The 18,347-nt window shown below is 45.6% G+C and overlaps 1 protein-coding gene across 1 annotated transcript in view; it reads left to right on the top strand.

Moving 5' to 3' along the window:
- ICA1 (islet cell autoantigen 1) overlaps positions 1–18,347 on the top strand; it is a 101,977-nt gene that overhangs the window by 64,530 nt on the left and 19,100 nt on the right. Inside the window, exon 9 of the mRNA XM_088442209.1 lies at positions 17,076–17,167. Coding sequence (XP_088298335.1) covers positions 17,076–17,167 — 92 coding nt within the window. The remainder of the gene's footprint in view (positions 1–17,075; positions 17,168–18,347) is intronic.

Here is an 18,347-nt window from a genome sequence, read left to right as displayed (position 1 = left end):
TGTAGCAATGCTCAGCAGTAATGTGTTCACAATCATCTCACCGGTAGTATGCCAGCAGTAATCTATCTCACCGGTAGTATGCCAGCAGTAATGTACCTCACCGGTAGTATGTCAGCAGTAATGTACCTCACCGGTAGTATGCCAGCAGTAATGTACCTCACCGGTAGTATGTCAGCAGTAATGTACCTCACCGGTAGTATGCCAGCAGTAATGTATCTCACCGGTAGTATGCCAGCAGTAATGTACCTCACCGGTAGTATGCCAGCAGTAATGTATCTCACCGGTAGTATGCCAGCAGTAATGTACCTCACCGGTAGTATGCCAGCAGTAATGTACCTCACCGGTAGTATGCCAGCAGTAATGTACCTCACCGGTAGTATGCCAGCAGTAATGTACCTCACCGGTAGTATGCCAGCAGTAATCTATCTCACCGGTAGTATTTCAGCAGTAATGTATCTCACCGGTAGTATGTCAGCAGTAATGTATCTCACCGGTAGTATGCCAGCAGTATAACACCAGTAATGTGTACACAATCATCTCGCCGGTAGTATGCCAGCAGTAATGTATTCAGTCATCTCACCGGTAGTATGCCAGCAACAATGTATTCAGTCATCTCACCAATAGTATGTATGCCAGCAGCAATGTATTCAGTCATTTCACCAATAGTATGCCAGCAACAATGTATTCAGTCATCTCACCAATAGTATGCCAGCAGCAATGTATTCAGTCATCTCACCAATAGTATGCCAGCAGCAATGTATTCAGTCATCTCACCGGTAGTATGCCAGCAGCAATGTATTCAGTCATCTCACCAATAGTATGCCAGCAGCAATGTATTCAGTCATCTCACCGGTAGTATGCCAGCAACAATGTATTCAGTCATCTCACCGGTAGTATGCCAGCAGAAATATATTCAGTCATCTCACCGGTAGTATGCCAGCAGCAATGTATTCAGTCATCTCACCAATAGTATGCCAGCAGCAATGTATTCAGTCATCTCACCGGTAGTATGCCAGCAGTAATGTATTCAGTCATCTCACCGGTAGTATGCCAGCAGCAATGTATTCAGTCATCTCACCAATAGTATGCCAGCAGCAATGTATTCAGTCATCTCACCAATAGTATGCCAGCAACAATGTATTCAGTCATCTCACCGGTAGTATGCCAGCAGCAATGTATTCACAGTTATCTCACCGCTAGAATGGCAGCAGTAATATTTTCACAATCATCTAACTTGTAGTATGCCAGCAGTAATGTATCTCGCCAATAGTATGCCATCAGTAATGTAGTCAGTCATCTCACCGGTAGTATGACAGCAACAATGTATTCAGTCATCTCACCGGTAGTATGACAGCAGCAATGTATTCACAATCATCTCACCGGTAATATGCCAGCAGTAATGTATCTCACCAATAGTATGCCATCAGCAATGTATTCAGTCATCTCACCAATAGTATGCCAGCAGCAATGTATTCAGTCATCTCACCGGTAGTATGCCAGCAGCAATGTATTCAGTCATCTCACCAATAGTATGCCAGCAACAATGTATTCAGTCATCTCACCAATAGTATGCCAGCAGCAATGTATTCAGTCATCTCACCGGTAGTATGCCAGCAGCAATGTATTCAGTCATCTCACCAATAGTATGCCAGCAACAATGTATTAAGTCATCTCACCGGTAGTATGCCAGCAGCAATGTATTCAGTCATCTCACCAATAGTATGCCAGCAACAATGTATTCAGTCATCTCGCCAATAGTATGCCAGCAGCAATGTATTCAGTCATTTCACCAATAGTATGCCAGCAACAATGTATTCAGTCATCTCACCGGTAGTATGCCAGCGGCAATGTATTCAGTCATCTCACCAATAGTATGCCAGCAACAATGTATTCAGTCATCTCACCAATAGTATGCCAGCAGCAATGTATTCAGTCATCTCACCAATAGTATGCCAGCAGCAATGTATTCAGTCATCTCACCGGTAGTATGCCAGCAGCAATGTATTCAGTCATTTCACCAATAGTATGCCAGCAACAATGTATTCAGTCATCTCACCAATAGTATGCCAGCAGCAATGTATTCAGTCATCTCACCAATAGTATGCCAGCAGCAATGTATTCAGTCATCTCACCGGTAGTATGCCAGCAGCAATGTATTCAGTCATTTCACCAATAGTATGCCAGCAGCAATGTATTCAGTCATTTCACCAATAGTATGCCAGCAACAATGTATTCAGTCATCTCACCAATAGTATGCTAGCAGCAATGTATTCAGTCATCTCACCAATAGTATGCCAGCAACAATGTATTCAGTCATCTCACCAATAGTATGCCAGCAGCAATGTATTCAGTCATCTCACCAATAGTATGCCAGCAGCAATGTATTCAGTCATCTCACCGGTAGTATGCCAGCAGCAATGTATTCAGTCATCTCACCGGTAGTATGCCAGCAGAAATATATTCAGTCATCTCACCAATAGTATGCCAGCAGCAATGTATTCAGTCATCTCACCGGTAGTATGCCAGCAACAATGTATTCAGTCATCTCACCGGTAGTATGCCAGCAGAAATATATTCAGTCATCTCACCGGTAGTATGCCAGCAGCAATGTATTCAGTCATCTCACCAATAGTATGCCAGCAGCAATGTATTCAGTCATCTCACCAATAGTATGCCAGCAGCAATGTATTCAGTCATCTCACCGGTAGTATGCCAGCAGAAATATATTCAGTCATCTCACCAATAGTATGCCAGCAGCAATGTATTCAGTCATCTCACCGGTAGTATGCCAGCAGAAATATATTCAGTCATCTCACCGGTAGTATGCCAGCAGCAATGTATTCAGTCATCTCACCAATAGTATGCCAGCAACAATGTATTCAGTCATCTCACCAATAGTATGCCAGCAGCAATGTATTCAGTCATCTCACCAATAGTATGCCAGCAGCAATGTATTCAGTCATCTCACCGGTAGTATGCCAGCAACAATGTATTCAGTCATCTCACCGGTAGTATGCCAGCAGAAATATATTCAGTCATCTCACCAATAGTATGCCAGCAGCAATGTATTCAGTCATCTCACCGGTAGTATGCCAGCAGAAATATATTCAGTCATCTCACCGGTAGTATGCCAGCAGCAATGTATTCAGTCATCTCACCAATAGTATGCCAGCAGCAATATATTCAGTCATCTCACCGGTAGTATGCCAGCAGCAATGTATTCAGTCATCTCACCAATAGTATGCCAGCAGCAATGTATTCAGTCATCTCACCGGTAGTATGCCAGCAGCAATGTATTCAGTCATCTCACCGGTAGTATGCCAGCAGCAATGTATTCAGTCATCTCACCAATAGTATGCCAGCAGCAATGTATTCAGTCATCTCACCGGTAGTATGCCAGCAGCAATGTATTCAGTCATCTCACCAATAGTATGCCAGCAGCAATGTATTCAGTCATCTCACCGGTAGTATGCCAGCAACAATGTATTCAGTCATCTCACCGGTAGTATGCCAGCAGTAATGTATTCAGTCATCTCACCGGTAGTATGCCAGCAACAATGTATTCAGTCATCTCACCGGTAGTATGCCAGCAGCAATGTATTCAGCTGTCTCACCGATAGTATGCCAGCAGCAATGTGTTCAGTCATCTCACCGGTAGTATGCCAGCAGCAATGTATTAACAATCATCTCACTGGTAATATGCCAGAAGTAATGTATCTTGCCAATAGTATGCCAGCAACAATGTATTCAGCCATCTCACCAATAGATTGCCAGCAGCAATGTATTCAGCTTTCTCACCGGTAGTATGCCACCAGTAATGTATTCACAGATATCTCACCGCTAGTATGGCAGCAGTAATGTATTCACAATCATCTCACCGGTAATATGCCAACTGTAATGTATCTCACCAATAGTATGCCAGCAGCAATGTATTCAGTCATCTCACCGGTAGTATGCCAGCAACAATGTATTCAGTCATCTCACCGGTAGTATGCCAGCAACAATGTATTCAGTCATCTCACCAATAGTATGCCAGCAGCAATGTATTCAGTCATCTCACCAATAGTATGCCAGCAGCAATGTATTCAGTCATCTCACCGGTAGTATGCCAGCAGCAATGTATTCAGTCATCTCACCAATAGTATGCCAGCAGCAATGTATTCAGTCATTTCACCAATAGTATGCCAGCAACAATGTATTCAGTCATCTCACCAATAGTATGCCAGCAGCAATGTATTCAGTCATCTCACCAATAGTATGCCAGCAGCAATGTATTCAGTCATCTCACCAATAGTATGCCAGCAGCAATGTATTCAGTCATCTCACCAATAGTATGCCAGCAACAATGTATTCAGTCATCTCACCAATAGTATGCCAGCAGCAATGTATTCAGTCATCTCACCAATAGTATGCCAGCAGCAATGTATTCAGTCATCTCACCGGTAGTATGCCAGCAGCAATGTATTCAGTCATCTCACCAATAGTATGCCAGCAGCAATGTATTCAGTCATCTCACCGGTAGTATGCCAGCAGCAATGTATTCAGTCATTTCACCGGTAGTATGCCAGCAACAATGTATTCAGTCATCTCACCGGTAGTATGCCAGCAACAATGTATTCAGTCATCTCACCGGTAGTATGCCAGCAGCAATGTATTCAGTCATCTCACCGGTAGTATGCCAGCAACAATGTATTCAGTCATCTCACCGGTAGTATGCCAGCAACAATGTATTCAGTCATCTCACCGGTAGTATGCCAGCAGCAATGTATTCAGTCATCTCACCGGTAGTATGCCAGCAGCAATGTATTCAGTCATCTCACCAATAGTATGCCAGCAGCAATGTATTCAGTCATCTCACCGGTAGTATGCCAGCAACAATGTATTCAGTCATCTCACCGGTAGTATGCCAGCAACAATGTATTCAGTCATCTCACCGGTAGTATGCCAGCAACAATGTATTCAGTCATCTCACCGGTAGTATGCCAGCAGCAATGTATTCAGTCATCTCACCAATAGTATGCCAGCAGCAATGTATTCAGTCATCTCACCGGTAGTATGCCAGCAGCAATGTATTCAGTCATCTCACCGGTAGTATGCCAGCAACAATGTATTCAGTCATCTCACCGGTAGTATGCCAGCAGTAATGTATTCAGTCATCTCACCGGTAGTATGCCAGCAACAATGTATTCAGTCATCTCACCGGTAGTATGCCAGCAGCAATGTTTTCAGTCATCTCACCGGTAGTATGCCAGCAGCAATGTATTCAGTCATCTCACCGGTAGTATGCCAGCAGCAATGTATTCAGTCATCTCACCAATAGTATGCCAGCAGCAATGTATTCAGTCATCTCACCAATAGTATGCCAGCAGCAATGTATTCAGTCATCTCACCAATAGTATGCCAGCAACAATGTATTCAGTCATCTCACCAATAGTATGCCAGCAACAATGTATTCAGTCATCTCACCAATAGTATGCCAGCAACAATGTATTCAGTCATCTCACCGGTAGTATGCCAGCAGCAATGTATTCAGTCATCTCACCAATAGTATGCCAGCAGCAATGTATTCAGTCATCTCACCGGTAGTATGCCAGCAACAATGTATTCAGTCGTCTCACCGGTAGTATGCCAGCAACAATGTATTCAGTCATCTCACCGGTAGTATGCCAGCAGCAATGTATTCAGTCATCTCACCAATAGTATGCCAGCAACAATGTATTCAGTCTTCTCACCGGTAGTATGCCAGAAATAAATGCCATCTAATAACCCACCAGTAATAGTATAGATATTATTGAAATAAGCCAGCCATGGTTCTTAGTGACAGTATTGTTTTTAACAAATAATGAAAGAGAATTTAAAAATTAATATAATATATTCTGCCCAGCACGGACACACACACACACTATATATGCATACTGTGTATGTATGTGTATATATATCTACATACACACACACACACACACACATGCTAATATATATATATATATATATATATATATTGACAAAGGTCCGTGGAGTGGACTGAAACGTCGATGGCTGTACTTCTATTATAATGGTTTAAATAAAGTTAAATATTTTTCATGAAGACTGGTGAAGTGCACCCCTAGTTCTGAAAAAAAAATGTGTGTGTGTGTGTGTATATATATATATATATATATATATATATATATACACACACACACACACACGTCATGCATACATTACAAACACACTTACCTTGCAGCATCTGTGGGTTGTAGACCTGATAAGGATGAGACCTGGCAGGCTGGCACCATGTTATTATGCCCCTCCCCCTAGCGACAAAATGCAGTGGGTCAATTGGGGGGCGGAGCCAAATGATACAATGCTAATGGAATCACGTCATATTGGGTCCGCCTCCTCCCGATTGACCCGTGAATCGCTGCATTTTGCTGCATGTGGGTTGGGCTTAAGAAGATGGGGTCTGCTCTCCAGTCTGACAGGAGGGGTTTCTGTGTACTCAGAAACCCCCCCTGCGTGCGCTAGTGTCATTAGTCATCTGGCTGTACACTGGAGGAATGTTCTGAAAGCAGCGTAATGCTATTGTGTATGTGTACAGTATAGAAGACGGCCCTGCAGCATAGCGCACTGTCAGATCCCAGTCTTCATCTGGTGTATGGCCAACGACGCCCTGATTACAGACATCTGATGTGTGGAAGACATCTTTTATATGGAGAAACTGTAATTGTGGGTCTTATTCAGATCCGCACGTAATGCTTAATGCAGTTTGAATAATTGTTAGCCTTTGCGCATGTGTGAAAGCCGCACTGCACATGCGCAGCGTTTGTATTGCGATCACACCCACAAAGAGGACTCGCTCGCAAAGCGAATGATGGGTAGTCAGCGTTTGGGGGAAGTAATAGGAGATGGTTAGAGAAACACAGGCGCGTCTGACCATTCAAACACTGTTTTCTGGGTGTGCATAGAGTAGCCGCTGCGTCCTTGCTAGCAGCAGGAGAGCTCTCTGTCTGGAGACCAGCTGTGTCTGCAACAGCTCAGACTTTACTCAGAAGGCTGATGGCCGCCTGATCTGCGTTCCATGTTTTCGGTTTTGTGCGGGAGCGGCGGATGTGAGATGCTATCAGTGGGCATCTCTTAGCCCTGGATGATGAGTGAGTCAAAATATTGTCGCAGTTGCGATCTGTGAGAAATGGAAACTGCGATGGCATTTGCATGGAGATCTGAATCATGCTGTAGAGGAGGGACGGAGGGTAATAGTAAAAACAATGACAGGTTCCTGATTTATTTTCTTCTTCAATTTAAGAAAAAAAAAAAAACCTCCTTTGGCTATATCAGTATATCACTGCAATCGGGCCCCCCACCCAGTGACGTAACTAGGGTATTTTGAGCCCAGGGCCAACATCCTGATATGTGCACGCGCTGGGAAAAAAATGGGCGTGGTCACTTAAACATGGGGCGTGTCAACATGACACACCCCTTTATTTTCACGCTGAACATTCCTATCCATATGCACCTTAACCCCAGTAGTACCCCTTATACAGTACCCCCAGTATGGAGTTGGGGTCCCTCTTATGCAGGCCCATAGTAGTGCCCCTTATACAGTATCCCCAGTAGTGGTCCCCCTTATACAGCCCCCAATTAGTTCCCCAGTAGCGGTCCCCCCAAATGCAGTGCCCTATGTAGTGTTCCCCCTTATGCAGTGCCCCCAGTAGTAGTCCCCCCCCCCCCCCCATGCGGTGCCCTTTATATAGTGCCCCCAGCAGTAGTAGTTCCCCCCCCCCAAGTAGTGGTCCCCAGTTGAGGTTCCCCCTCCCGATTAAGTTCCCCCTGTAATAGCCCCCCCCAGTAGAGGTTCACCTAATAATGGTGCCCCCAGTAATAGCCCCCCCCAGTAGAGGTCCTCCTAATAATGGTGCCCCCAGTAATAGCACCCCCCAGTAGAGGTCCTCCCAATAATGGTGCCACTAGTAATAGCCCCCCCCCAGTAGAGGTCCCCCTAATAATGGTGCCCCCAGTAGTAGCCTCCCCCACCCCAGTAGAGGTCCCCCCAGTGGTAGCCACCCCCGTTGTGCCCCCAGTAGTGCTGACAGGTTTTTAAAAATATATATATAAAAATATACTTACCTGAATCCATGCTGCTGCTGCTGCTCCGCCAGTCCGTGCCACCGCCGCCGCCCGCCAGTCCTCCCGGGCTGGCGCGCTCAGCATAATGGGACAGACGTCATGACGTCTGTCCCATTACCCACTGCAGGAGCCGGACGGAAGTCCGGCTCTTGCAGTGGGTGCTGCAGCAGTCAATGAGAGTCTATCTGACTCTCATTGGCTGCTGTTTAACACACGCATCGCCGCCAGCGCTGGCGGCGATGCGTGTGTTATGCACAGCCTGAGCCCGCCTCCTGGCGCTATTGGGCAAGCGCTCAGGGGGAGGGAATGGGTTCAGGTGTGCAGCACAGGACCGGCGCTGGAAGCCTAGCGCCGGTCCTGTGTAAATGTATAGCGCTGACCGCACTCATTGCGGTCGGCGCTACACTGGTGGCTAACTAGGGCGGGCTGGACCGTGGCCGGCGGCGCCCCCTCGCTCCACCGGTCCCACGGCGCCAAGGACACGCATCCTGCCCGACCCCCCCTAGTTACGCCACTGCCCCCACCACTGAACAGATAAATCAATAATTATTATTATCACCAGTTATTTATATATCGCACACATATTCGTTTTGGCCATAATTAACAAATCAAAACGTCAAACGGAGATCAAGTGATGCCTTAAAGACATACTACATAGTTTATCATTTTATTTCGTGCTAATATATGTCGCATTGAATTCAAGGAGGAATTTAGGAAAAGTTGTGTGATTTTTTTTTTTTCCTTTCAACTTTACTCTCCCTGTGTCGGAGATGAATATACTGTATACTAACAGCAATGGTGTTATAGGGCTTAACTTACATAAACTCTACATAAAGATTTTAGGTTTTAAAAGAAATCCATAAGGTCTATTGTTATAAAAGACAATGTTTCAAACTTTTGTTTTAATTCCCGAAAAAAATTCATTAACTAATTTTTCTGAGCTATTCTTTCTATTTTTGATGCTGTTAAAAATAATACCATACAACCATAAGTACTGCAAGATGATGATCCACAATGATAGGAAAACATGGAATAAATTCTACTATTCAGGGATTTGAAAATCTCTTGATCGTATAGAAATCTTTGCAAATTTGCAATATACAAAGATCACATTAGTATTCCCAGTAGTTATGTACTTGGCTTAGTAAGGCGCTATACATACACACAGTTAATGGGTTAGTGTCTGGTTAGTATCCTTGTGCACCAATAGACAGAGTGGTCAGTCTCTCCACGGGATGTAGTCAGTTTACTGCCGCACGGGATGCTGGCGATGGAATCCCGACCCGCAGCCAGAACACCGGCACCATGGTCCCGACATCAGTTGAGATGCCGACGCAGAAATCCCCGACGGCCAGCATCCCAAACGTAAGTATAGCAGGCTGGGATAGCTTGTAGCCGTGGGGGGAGAGTTAGATTTAGGCTCCACGTAGGGGTTAGAGTTAGGCTGCGAGGGGGGGAGGTTAGGAATAGGCTGCGGGCAGGGGGGGGGGTTTAGGTTTAGCAACCGCAAGCGGAGGGTTAGGTTTAGGCACTAATGGGGAGGGTTAGGATGCAAGAAGTGAGGGTTAGGGGGTGAAGGAGGGAGGGTTAGTATACTTAATGAGCCCCTGTCCGGATTCTCCGCATCGGGATTCCGCTGTCTGTCTTTTGACAGCCGGAATCTCGACTGCCGGTCTCCCATACCCAACCCATCTCCATTAGTAGTCACCCGACCATACAGTAGGGACTCGTAATGCTTTTTACTTGGTGATTACAGATAACCAAATATAAAAAAGGGTATATAGGGGATCACTGCGCACTCAGAGGGCTGCATAGGGCGATATCTATAGTGGGGCATCCACCACTACTAATCTAGAAAGGAAAAAAATAGAGAAAAAGATCCTCCTATTGTGCTCTACCAATAGTAACGTAAGACAATAAATAAATAAACAATAAAATAAATTTGTCCTATAAAAAAATTTCAAAAAGGTCCTCCACTGTAAAAGGAAACTTTCCCTTTTACTCGATACTCTAGACCGGATATTGTAAGTAAACCAAGCCAGATAGTCCAGGAAGAATGTCTGGAAATTTAAGAGATGTATCCCCTTTGTCTTCTAAGCCAAGGTCTGCGTGCCGGGCTCACTCTGATATGAAGAGGTTTTTTCCTATAAAGGTATCTTTGTTTATTTCCAATCCTTAGTTTAAGATGTGGAGGGTAACGGGCTCCTCTTTTTGTTCAGATCCTCAAATAGTGTATTACGTTCTGAGAGATATTCACATACACATCATATATGTCCTGATCAATAGTATATCCCTTCACCTTTATTTGTAGAATGATATCTGGGTATGCTTTATGTACTTACTCTGATCTACAGAGGTTTCCTCCCATAAAGGTATCTTTAACCCACAGTTCTTTTAATAAATCTGCAACCACACCCGTGATAGGGATATAGAGTAAGTGTACTTTACTTACAATAAGTAGTACACAGATGTATCCATAATGCGTTCTTTGGGATCCTTATATTCTCCTCTTCTCCTTCCTTACATTCGTTCCCTGTCCCCGGCTAGGTGTACACAGGAGGCAGAGACGGGATATACGAGGCTGCGCTCCTCCTGTCAGTACTATCGGTAGAGCGCAATAGGAGGATATTTTGCTCTATTTTTTTTTCCTTTCTGATTACAGATAACCGCTTAGGACAGTGGTTCCCAAACTCTGTCCCCAAGGCACCCTAACAGCCCAGGTTTTTAGGATGTCCATACTTAATTAGTACCTCCAGTAGGTTTGATTTATACCATGCACAAGCATGGATATCCTTAAAACCTGGACTGTTAGGGTGCCTTCAGGACCAAGTTTGGCCTAGGCAGTCATCGGTATTTATAGACTACACTGCATATGATCGCATTGGACGTAGGAGCAGGACATTCTGGGCCTGATTCAGACCCGCTCGCGAGCGCTGAGCGCTCGCAAGCTGGTCGATGGTGCCCTAGTGCGCATGCGCACGACGGAGGGAGCTCCGTCATGCGCATGCGTGAGACCCGAATAGCGACGGCCAAGCCGTTGCTATGGGTCTCGCACCAAAGGGGGCGTGCTGTCGATGGTGACTGACAGCACGCCCCCTTTGGTGGGCGTGCCGGGGGCGTTGCTGCCCAGACGGAGGCGTTCCCATGGGAATGCCTACCGTCTGGGTCCGGCCCCACTGACATCACTAGTGATGTCAGTGGGAGTGCTTTTGGCTCTGATAGAGCCAAAAGCACTCCTGGGCTTGCGGCAGCGAGACCCTACCGCAGGGTCTCGTCGCAAGCCCGATGGTCGCGATGGTCTTGACCATCGCGACCATCTTTTTGCCTGCTCGCATAAGCTGTGGGTGGTCACCCACAGCTATGCGAGCGGCCAGGAGGCCGCTCCAATAATAGGTAGGATGGCCCTGATTCAGAGCGAGCGCTCTTGTCACAGCGTCCGGCTCTGAATCAGGCCCTCTGTTTGGACTTCCACTCATTATTTAGCCCACAGGCTGGAAGGTTCCATGAAGCTGCGTTATAGGATGCGACTTGCAGGCCCGGGGATAAATATATCTATTTAACAGCATAGTAACCGAAGTAGCGGTATTCATATAAAGGACTCGTTTGCCTCTGGTTATCTATATCACCACATGGAAATCAGAAGTCCCTACTATATAGTCACATGAATATTACATTTTGCAGGTCTGCACTTGCAACAGTGACTTTCCTCCATGGAGCTCCTCGTCAGCCGTTCTCATGCACTTTATTTTATTATCCAGCAACAGCTGCACCCCAGCCCGCACCCCGTTTTCTCCTTTATCAGGTACCATCAGGGTTTTATCATTAATTTCAGCCAACTTCCACAGTGTTGTGACGGAGAGCTGCTACAACTTGGCGCTCCTTGTCTGCACCCCATTAATGCTGCAGCTGCTACAGCATGTCACTGAACACTCTTAAGGGGTATATTTACCAAAGTGAGAGTTTTTAGAAGTGGAGATGTTGCCCATAGCAACCAATCAGATTCTAGCTATTATCTTCTATAAGGTGCTAGATAAATATTAAGTAAAATCTGATTGGTTGCTATGGGCAACATCTCCACTTCTAAATAACCCACACTTTAGTAAATATACCCTCTAACGCGTTTTATTAGTATTCAGTAGACATGTAAGGAGGAAATAAAGTAACCCAGCATCGATGCACTGTGCCGTCCCAGAATGGCACATCTCGCCCGACTGCATCACAGGTTTTCCTTCACACCCCGTAGAGGTGCTACGGAATCTAGCGAAGTCGGCACTACCGTATCTCGTCGACATGTGCTGAAGCATAGAGCACTATGTGCAAAACTGACCAGCTTTTGGAACAGAGCAGCTTCATAACTAAAGTAATAGTTTGGTATTATATGTAACACGGCTGTGCATGAAAACTGGCTTTGGCACACACAAGACATGGAGATGATTAATCTTATTACCATGTGCTCTTGGCGGACGGCCATGCAAATCCGCAAATATGGAGGACAGAGGAAAAAATCGCAGCTCTCGCCTCCATAATACCCTTAATATACAGTCCCTATAGTTGTATTTTGCCTGAATATCACATGAACAGACTTAGCATATAGATAACAACATGCAGGCAAGCCTTTACAAACAGTAACATACAGTAAAACCATACATGTGGATCTGTCAGTTAGAGACCCAGAGACCCGTTATCACTAGTCTCTTGTGAAGGACCCACTCCCACGAAAAGACTTCAGTCCGCATGGAATCGGGTGATACCCTGTGGTCAGAATTCATAGTCCGCAGTGAATATGGATGGAATTATATTCCACAAAATGATATGATGGTGGTATAATCCCCAGACGGTAGCAACTGCAGTAATCCGCTGAGTAACCCATGATTATGCTCAGTAGGTCTCTCCCACCAGCCTTCAGGTGCCAAGCTGCCCGAGAGATGGCGAAACCTCCGTTCTCCGTACAGGGCCGCTTCTAGACATTGTGGAGCTCAGGGCGAAAGTTCACAGTTGTACCTCCCTCTCCCCCCCCCCAAAAAAAACTTTTTTTTTAGATGACGTTCCGCGCTTCCGGAAAGAGGGCGTGTCCTTGCGGAGCAACCCCAATTCATCGCACTGTGGGGTGTGCACTGCACTTATGAAGGTGCTGAGCTTACCCCCAAGCTCTCCCCCCCTCGTGGCGAATAATTGCCATGTGCAGTAAAGCACCTTACACAGTAATGGCCTTTATAACACATTATGCCATATGCAGTAATGCCCTGTATAACACATTATGCCACACACGCTAATGCCCTTTATAATACAGTATTCCCAATTCAAATTACGCTACACATTAGTCCCTTATTCATGTTATGACACACAGTGGTGCCCCTTTTACACAATGCCCAAATTAGTGCCCCTTATACACAAGGCCCACAGTACTGAGTAGTAGTGCCCCTAATACAATGCCCACAGTAGTAGTGCCCCTAATACAATGCCCACAGTAGTGGTGCCCCTTATAGAATGCTCACAGCAGTGGTACCCCTTACACAATGGTCCCGGTAGTGGTGCCCCCCATGCAGTGCCCTCAGTAGTGCCCGCAGTGGTAATGCCCCCATTGGTAAAGTCCCCTAAAGTAGTGCCCCCAAATGTAGTGCTCACAGTAGGAATGCCCCCTGTACTAGTGCCCCCAGTGGTAATGCCCCCTTATAGACATGCCCCCAGTAGTAATGCCCCCTTATAGACCTGCCCCCAGTAGTAATGCCCCCTTATTAGACATGCCCCCAGTAGTAATGCATCCCAGTAGTAATGCCCCCCAGTAGTAATGCCCCCTTATTAGACATGCCCCCAGTAGTAATGTCCCCTTATTAGACATGCCCCCAGTAGTAATGTCCCCTTATTAGACATGCCGCCAGTAGTAATGTCCCCTTATTAGACATGCCCCCAGTAGTAATGCCCCCTTGTTAGACAGGCCCCCAGTAGTAATGCCCCCTTATTAGACATGCCCCCAGTAGTAATGCTGCCTTATAGACATGCCCCCATGCCTCCCTTCTGAAAAATAAAAAATGCAAACACAATACTTCCCGTAGGCCACGCTCCTGCTGTCCGGTCCGACCGCGGCTCCACCACGGATCTATGGGAGAGACGTTATCATGACGTCCCGCCCATAGTGCTCTATGCGGGAGCCGGAGCTCTGGAGTGAGCTGCCGCTGCAGGGAGGGAGCCGGGTGCCCGCTGATAACGCCGGGGGGGGGGTGTTCTTATGGGAATTTTTTTTTTTCCCCTCCTGGGGACTCAGTGGCGCCCTCTAGGGGCCGGCGCTCCGGGCAATTGCCCTGTTATCCCGCCCCTAGAACCATCACTGTCTCCGTACCCTAACACTGACAGTGCCCATCAGACGGTCTACTTTGTGTAAGGAGTTCAATAAAAATAAGATTACTTCTCATGTCTGTCCCCTGAGCTTCCTGGAACATTCTGACTCAGATTACACGAGCAGCCAGGCCTTGTGCTTACCCCATGTAACCTAATCAGCAATGGGAAGAAAATAAACACAAGGTTATTCTAGGAGGCCCAACACACTTTGTTTAATAATCCCATTAAATGCACAGACCCTGTTCATAAATATTAATAATAATGTTCACAGGGTCATTTACAGCATTTGTCACATCCATTATTATTTGTAGTAATGCTCGGAGATGTGTAATATCCATCCACCAGCTGGTTTATCCCTGTTCTTGCAGCATTTGGTCGGTGAAGTTCCATCCTCGAGTTGTCTGAATCTAGACCCTTGCGCCCCCTGGTGGCTGCTATCTTGATGTGTAAAATAATATGATTTAAAATATTCAGATTAAAGTTGCGTACACACTGGGCGATACTACTGAGCGACTGCACGATTACAACATCGTAATCGTGCACAAATCGTGCACTTTTATGTCAGAAACGAACAGCAATGTGCGCTCCCGCTGGTCGTTTCCGACATTGTCCATCGCCTGAACATGCAGCACAATCTGCCGATAACGACAAATTGGCATGTTCAGGAATGCTGGACAGTGCCTGCACTGAACGACTGATCGTTCAGTGCAGACACTACAGGGGATCAGGAACGACGGTACGATTACGATGTCGTAATCGTACTGTCTTTCCTGATCGCCTAGTGCGTACGCACCTTAAGAATAACTTTTGGAAATAAAAACATGGCAGAAACAATTTGCTGGTAACGATTCATATAACAAAGAAAACAGAAGTAAATTATAATCTGTCACACATTGCTTTTACTGTGTTGGGTTTGCCTGCAGAGTATTGTCCCTGAAAGGAGGGTTGCAGGAGAAAGGAACAATCTCCACAGAAGGGGACAGGGAGGAACATGTTGGGTATGATGTCATTGAGGTTTAGACAGAACCGGGTAAAGCTAATATGAGAGAGCAGACCCCCTCCTATAGCCAGTACAGGACAGGTAGACTGATAAGCAGTGGATGCTCCCTGGACTGTCTTCTTCTCATTGGCATGGGCTACCCTCCAGCTTAGGGGAAGTCTGTCAGAATGGAGATAGAATCTGGAAAGGTTATTGTGTTGGAACAATTGCACATCCCTCAGCCCTTTTGTCCCCTGAGTATCAGTGTCACTGTAACCTCCCCTTATGCCAAGTGGAGAAACTTTGTGTGATGTCATCACAAGAGGCTGCATGCTCTGGTTCCAGACCGTTAGGAAACTGAGAATAGAGACACAAGGACACATAAGATGTATGTAATGGGACATTGATGGCTTTGCAACATCTGCACCTTTTATATATGTGGCTCAACAAACATAATAAACATGGTTGGTTGTGCATGGACGGGGTAACCATCAATGCTGCTCCTATGGTTCTTGACCATCGGGAGAAAACCACCAATGGCTAACACCATCCATGGTTCGGGTCTGCAGTACAGGGATAGGGGGTTTTAACATTGGGATTATCCCATCCATGGCAAAACCACCTGCGGTTAACAGTCAGTGGTTTCTAACAGTCGATGGCCATCCCTATAACATGGCATTCTTTAACTAATGTTATTAAGAACAATAATGATTAATTATTCCTTTTCTATATCATAAAAGGAATTAGAACGGTGCCTGTTTTGACACGTCCATTTGTGCCATTTACCATATTGGAGAAGGTTCACAGTCTTACTTCATTGGTCATTTCTTTGACAACTTTTGTCAGTTCTGTTTGTACATCATTTGTGTGATTTTATTCTGTTTATTTGATGAGAAAGTGTTGAAGGTGTGGCCTCTTTGAGCAGCACAGTGAGCCCTGGGTTAGATCCTGATCAGGGTGGCATCTGGATGAACTTGGCATGTTCTCCCCATGTTTGTGTGAGCTTGTCCCTGGTGTTACACAGTCCAAAACATACTAATGTGTGCATGTGTGTGCACGTACCTGTGGTAGGAACATCAGATCGTAGACCCCACATTGCGTATGGAAAGTATTGTTTAGTATGTTGGTGCTATACAAGCAAAAACAAACAACAGTGTGTCATTTTATTTTTGAGAGTCCTCCCAGGAGATCTGTAGAGGAAATGGTCAAATACGGGAATTTTCTAAAGACCTATGAACTGTATATTTAGCATAAGAGTCCATTTATAAGGTATACATACAGTATATGGGGTTTAGGGCTCCACATGAACCATCCTCTCTGCCTGCCAACTGTGGATTTCTAACGTAATCATAACTTTATACTAAACCAACATTATATGCACTAAACTAACATTATTTATACTAAACCAACGTTATATGCACTAAACTAACATTATTTATTTTATACTAAACCAACATTATATGCACTAAACTAACATTATTTATACTAAACTAACATTATATGCACTAAAGTAACATTATTTATACTAAACCAACATTATATGCACTAAACTAACATTATTTATACTAAACTAACATTATATGCACTAAAGTAACATTATTTATACTAAAACTACATCATATGCACTAAAGTAACATTATTCTCTACTCTTCTGCAGAGTTTACAGGATCCGGTTGACAAACTAACAAATCAATCTAAGAAAAGAACAAAAGCCAAGAAAAATCTTCCCAAAGAACAGAGTGAGGATCAGTAAGTAGCACAAAATAATACAAATGCAAAATAAGGGCCTGATTCAGCTGCTGATCGGTGATTCCCGATTATCGAGAATCTGCCCGTGCACAAGAATTATTCTGCGAGTGTGCGTAATGGGTCCTGTGTAGTTGCACGCAGCTCCTTCTGCGCCTCAGCCTGTTTGGCAGACAGAGGCATTTAAGGGGTGTTGCGGGGGAGCGGTCGGGCAGCGTTCCCGGAAACGGGGGCGGAGTCAGACCCATTTTGCGGGAGTGGCAAGGCCAAGGACTACGTCGTCCGACGCAGTGTCCTGGCCTTGCAAGCCGGCCAGCCTGAGTAAGCTGGCAGCCCGGCACCGTCCACCATTGCGACCATCGACCACCGATGTCGCAGTGCTGGGATTGCAAATGAAGCAGGGGTGTCATATACACCTCCTGCTGTATTTGCATAATAGCAAGGACGGAATTGCAAAGCTGCCTGCGTACATACATCACATATCTATATCCTGCGTGCAGCTTTGCAATTGCAATCTTTGCTGAATCACCCCCTAAATACACAGTTACACAGTTAGGCCTGTTTCACACCAGCTGGTTTTGACCGGCCGGCAAAAATCCAGGCAGTAGCTGGCCGTTTTTCTCAGGCACTCAGTGCCTTTCACAAGCAGCGGCTGCTGTACAAGCCGGCGGGCTAACGTGAAAGGAAACATTGTTTCCAATACACCACTGGCGTGCAGGGACGGCACAGGCAGCCGTCCTTCTCAATGGATATTTCCGGCTGTAACACTGCAACCGTGCCGTGCCCGGGCCGTGTGAAAGAACCCACCTGCTTCCCTGCATCACTACATTTCACACCCAGCAAAAAAACGGATGTTTTTTTGCCGGCCGATCAAAACCGGCAAAGATAAGTAAGATAGAGCAAGTGACTGTGTACCTGGACAAGCCATGTTGCAATGCAAGGGGTGCAAATACATACATTTGTTTTTGCATGTAGGGCAAATACTGGCTGCTTTTGCATGTAGCCCATAAATGCTGGACGGCTTTATTTTGACACTGCAATTTAGATTTTCAGTTTGAACACCCCCTCCCAAATCTAATTCTCTCTGCACATCTTACATCTGCAGTGCAGCATGGTCTTACCAAGATGTACAGTTACTTTCTACTTCAGGGTCCATGGGGTATCCACAGGATACCTTGGGGTA

The sequence above is a fragment of the Taudactylus pleione genome, unplaced genomic scaffold, assembly GCF_031769625.1.
Source record: "Taudactylus pleione unplaced genomic scaffold, aTauple2 ptg000306l, whole genome shotgun sequence".
In the NCBI taxonomy this organism is placed as follows: domain Eukaryota; kingdom Metazoa; phylum Chordata; class Amphibia; order Anura; family Myobatrachidae; genus Taudactylus; species Taudactylus pleione.
Note: the sequence above shows the minus strand (reverse complement) of the source record. Positions and strands in the feature narration are given on the sequence as shown.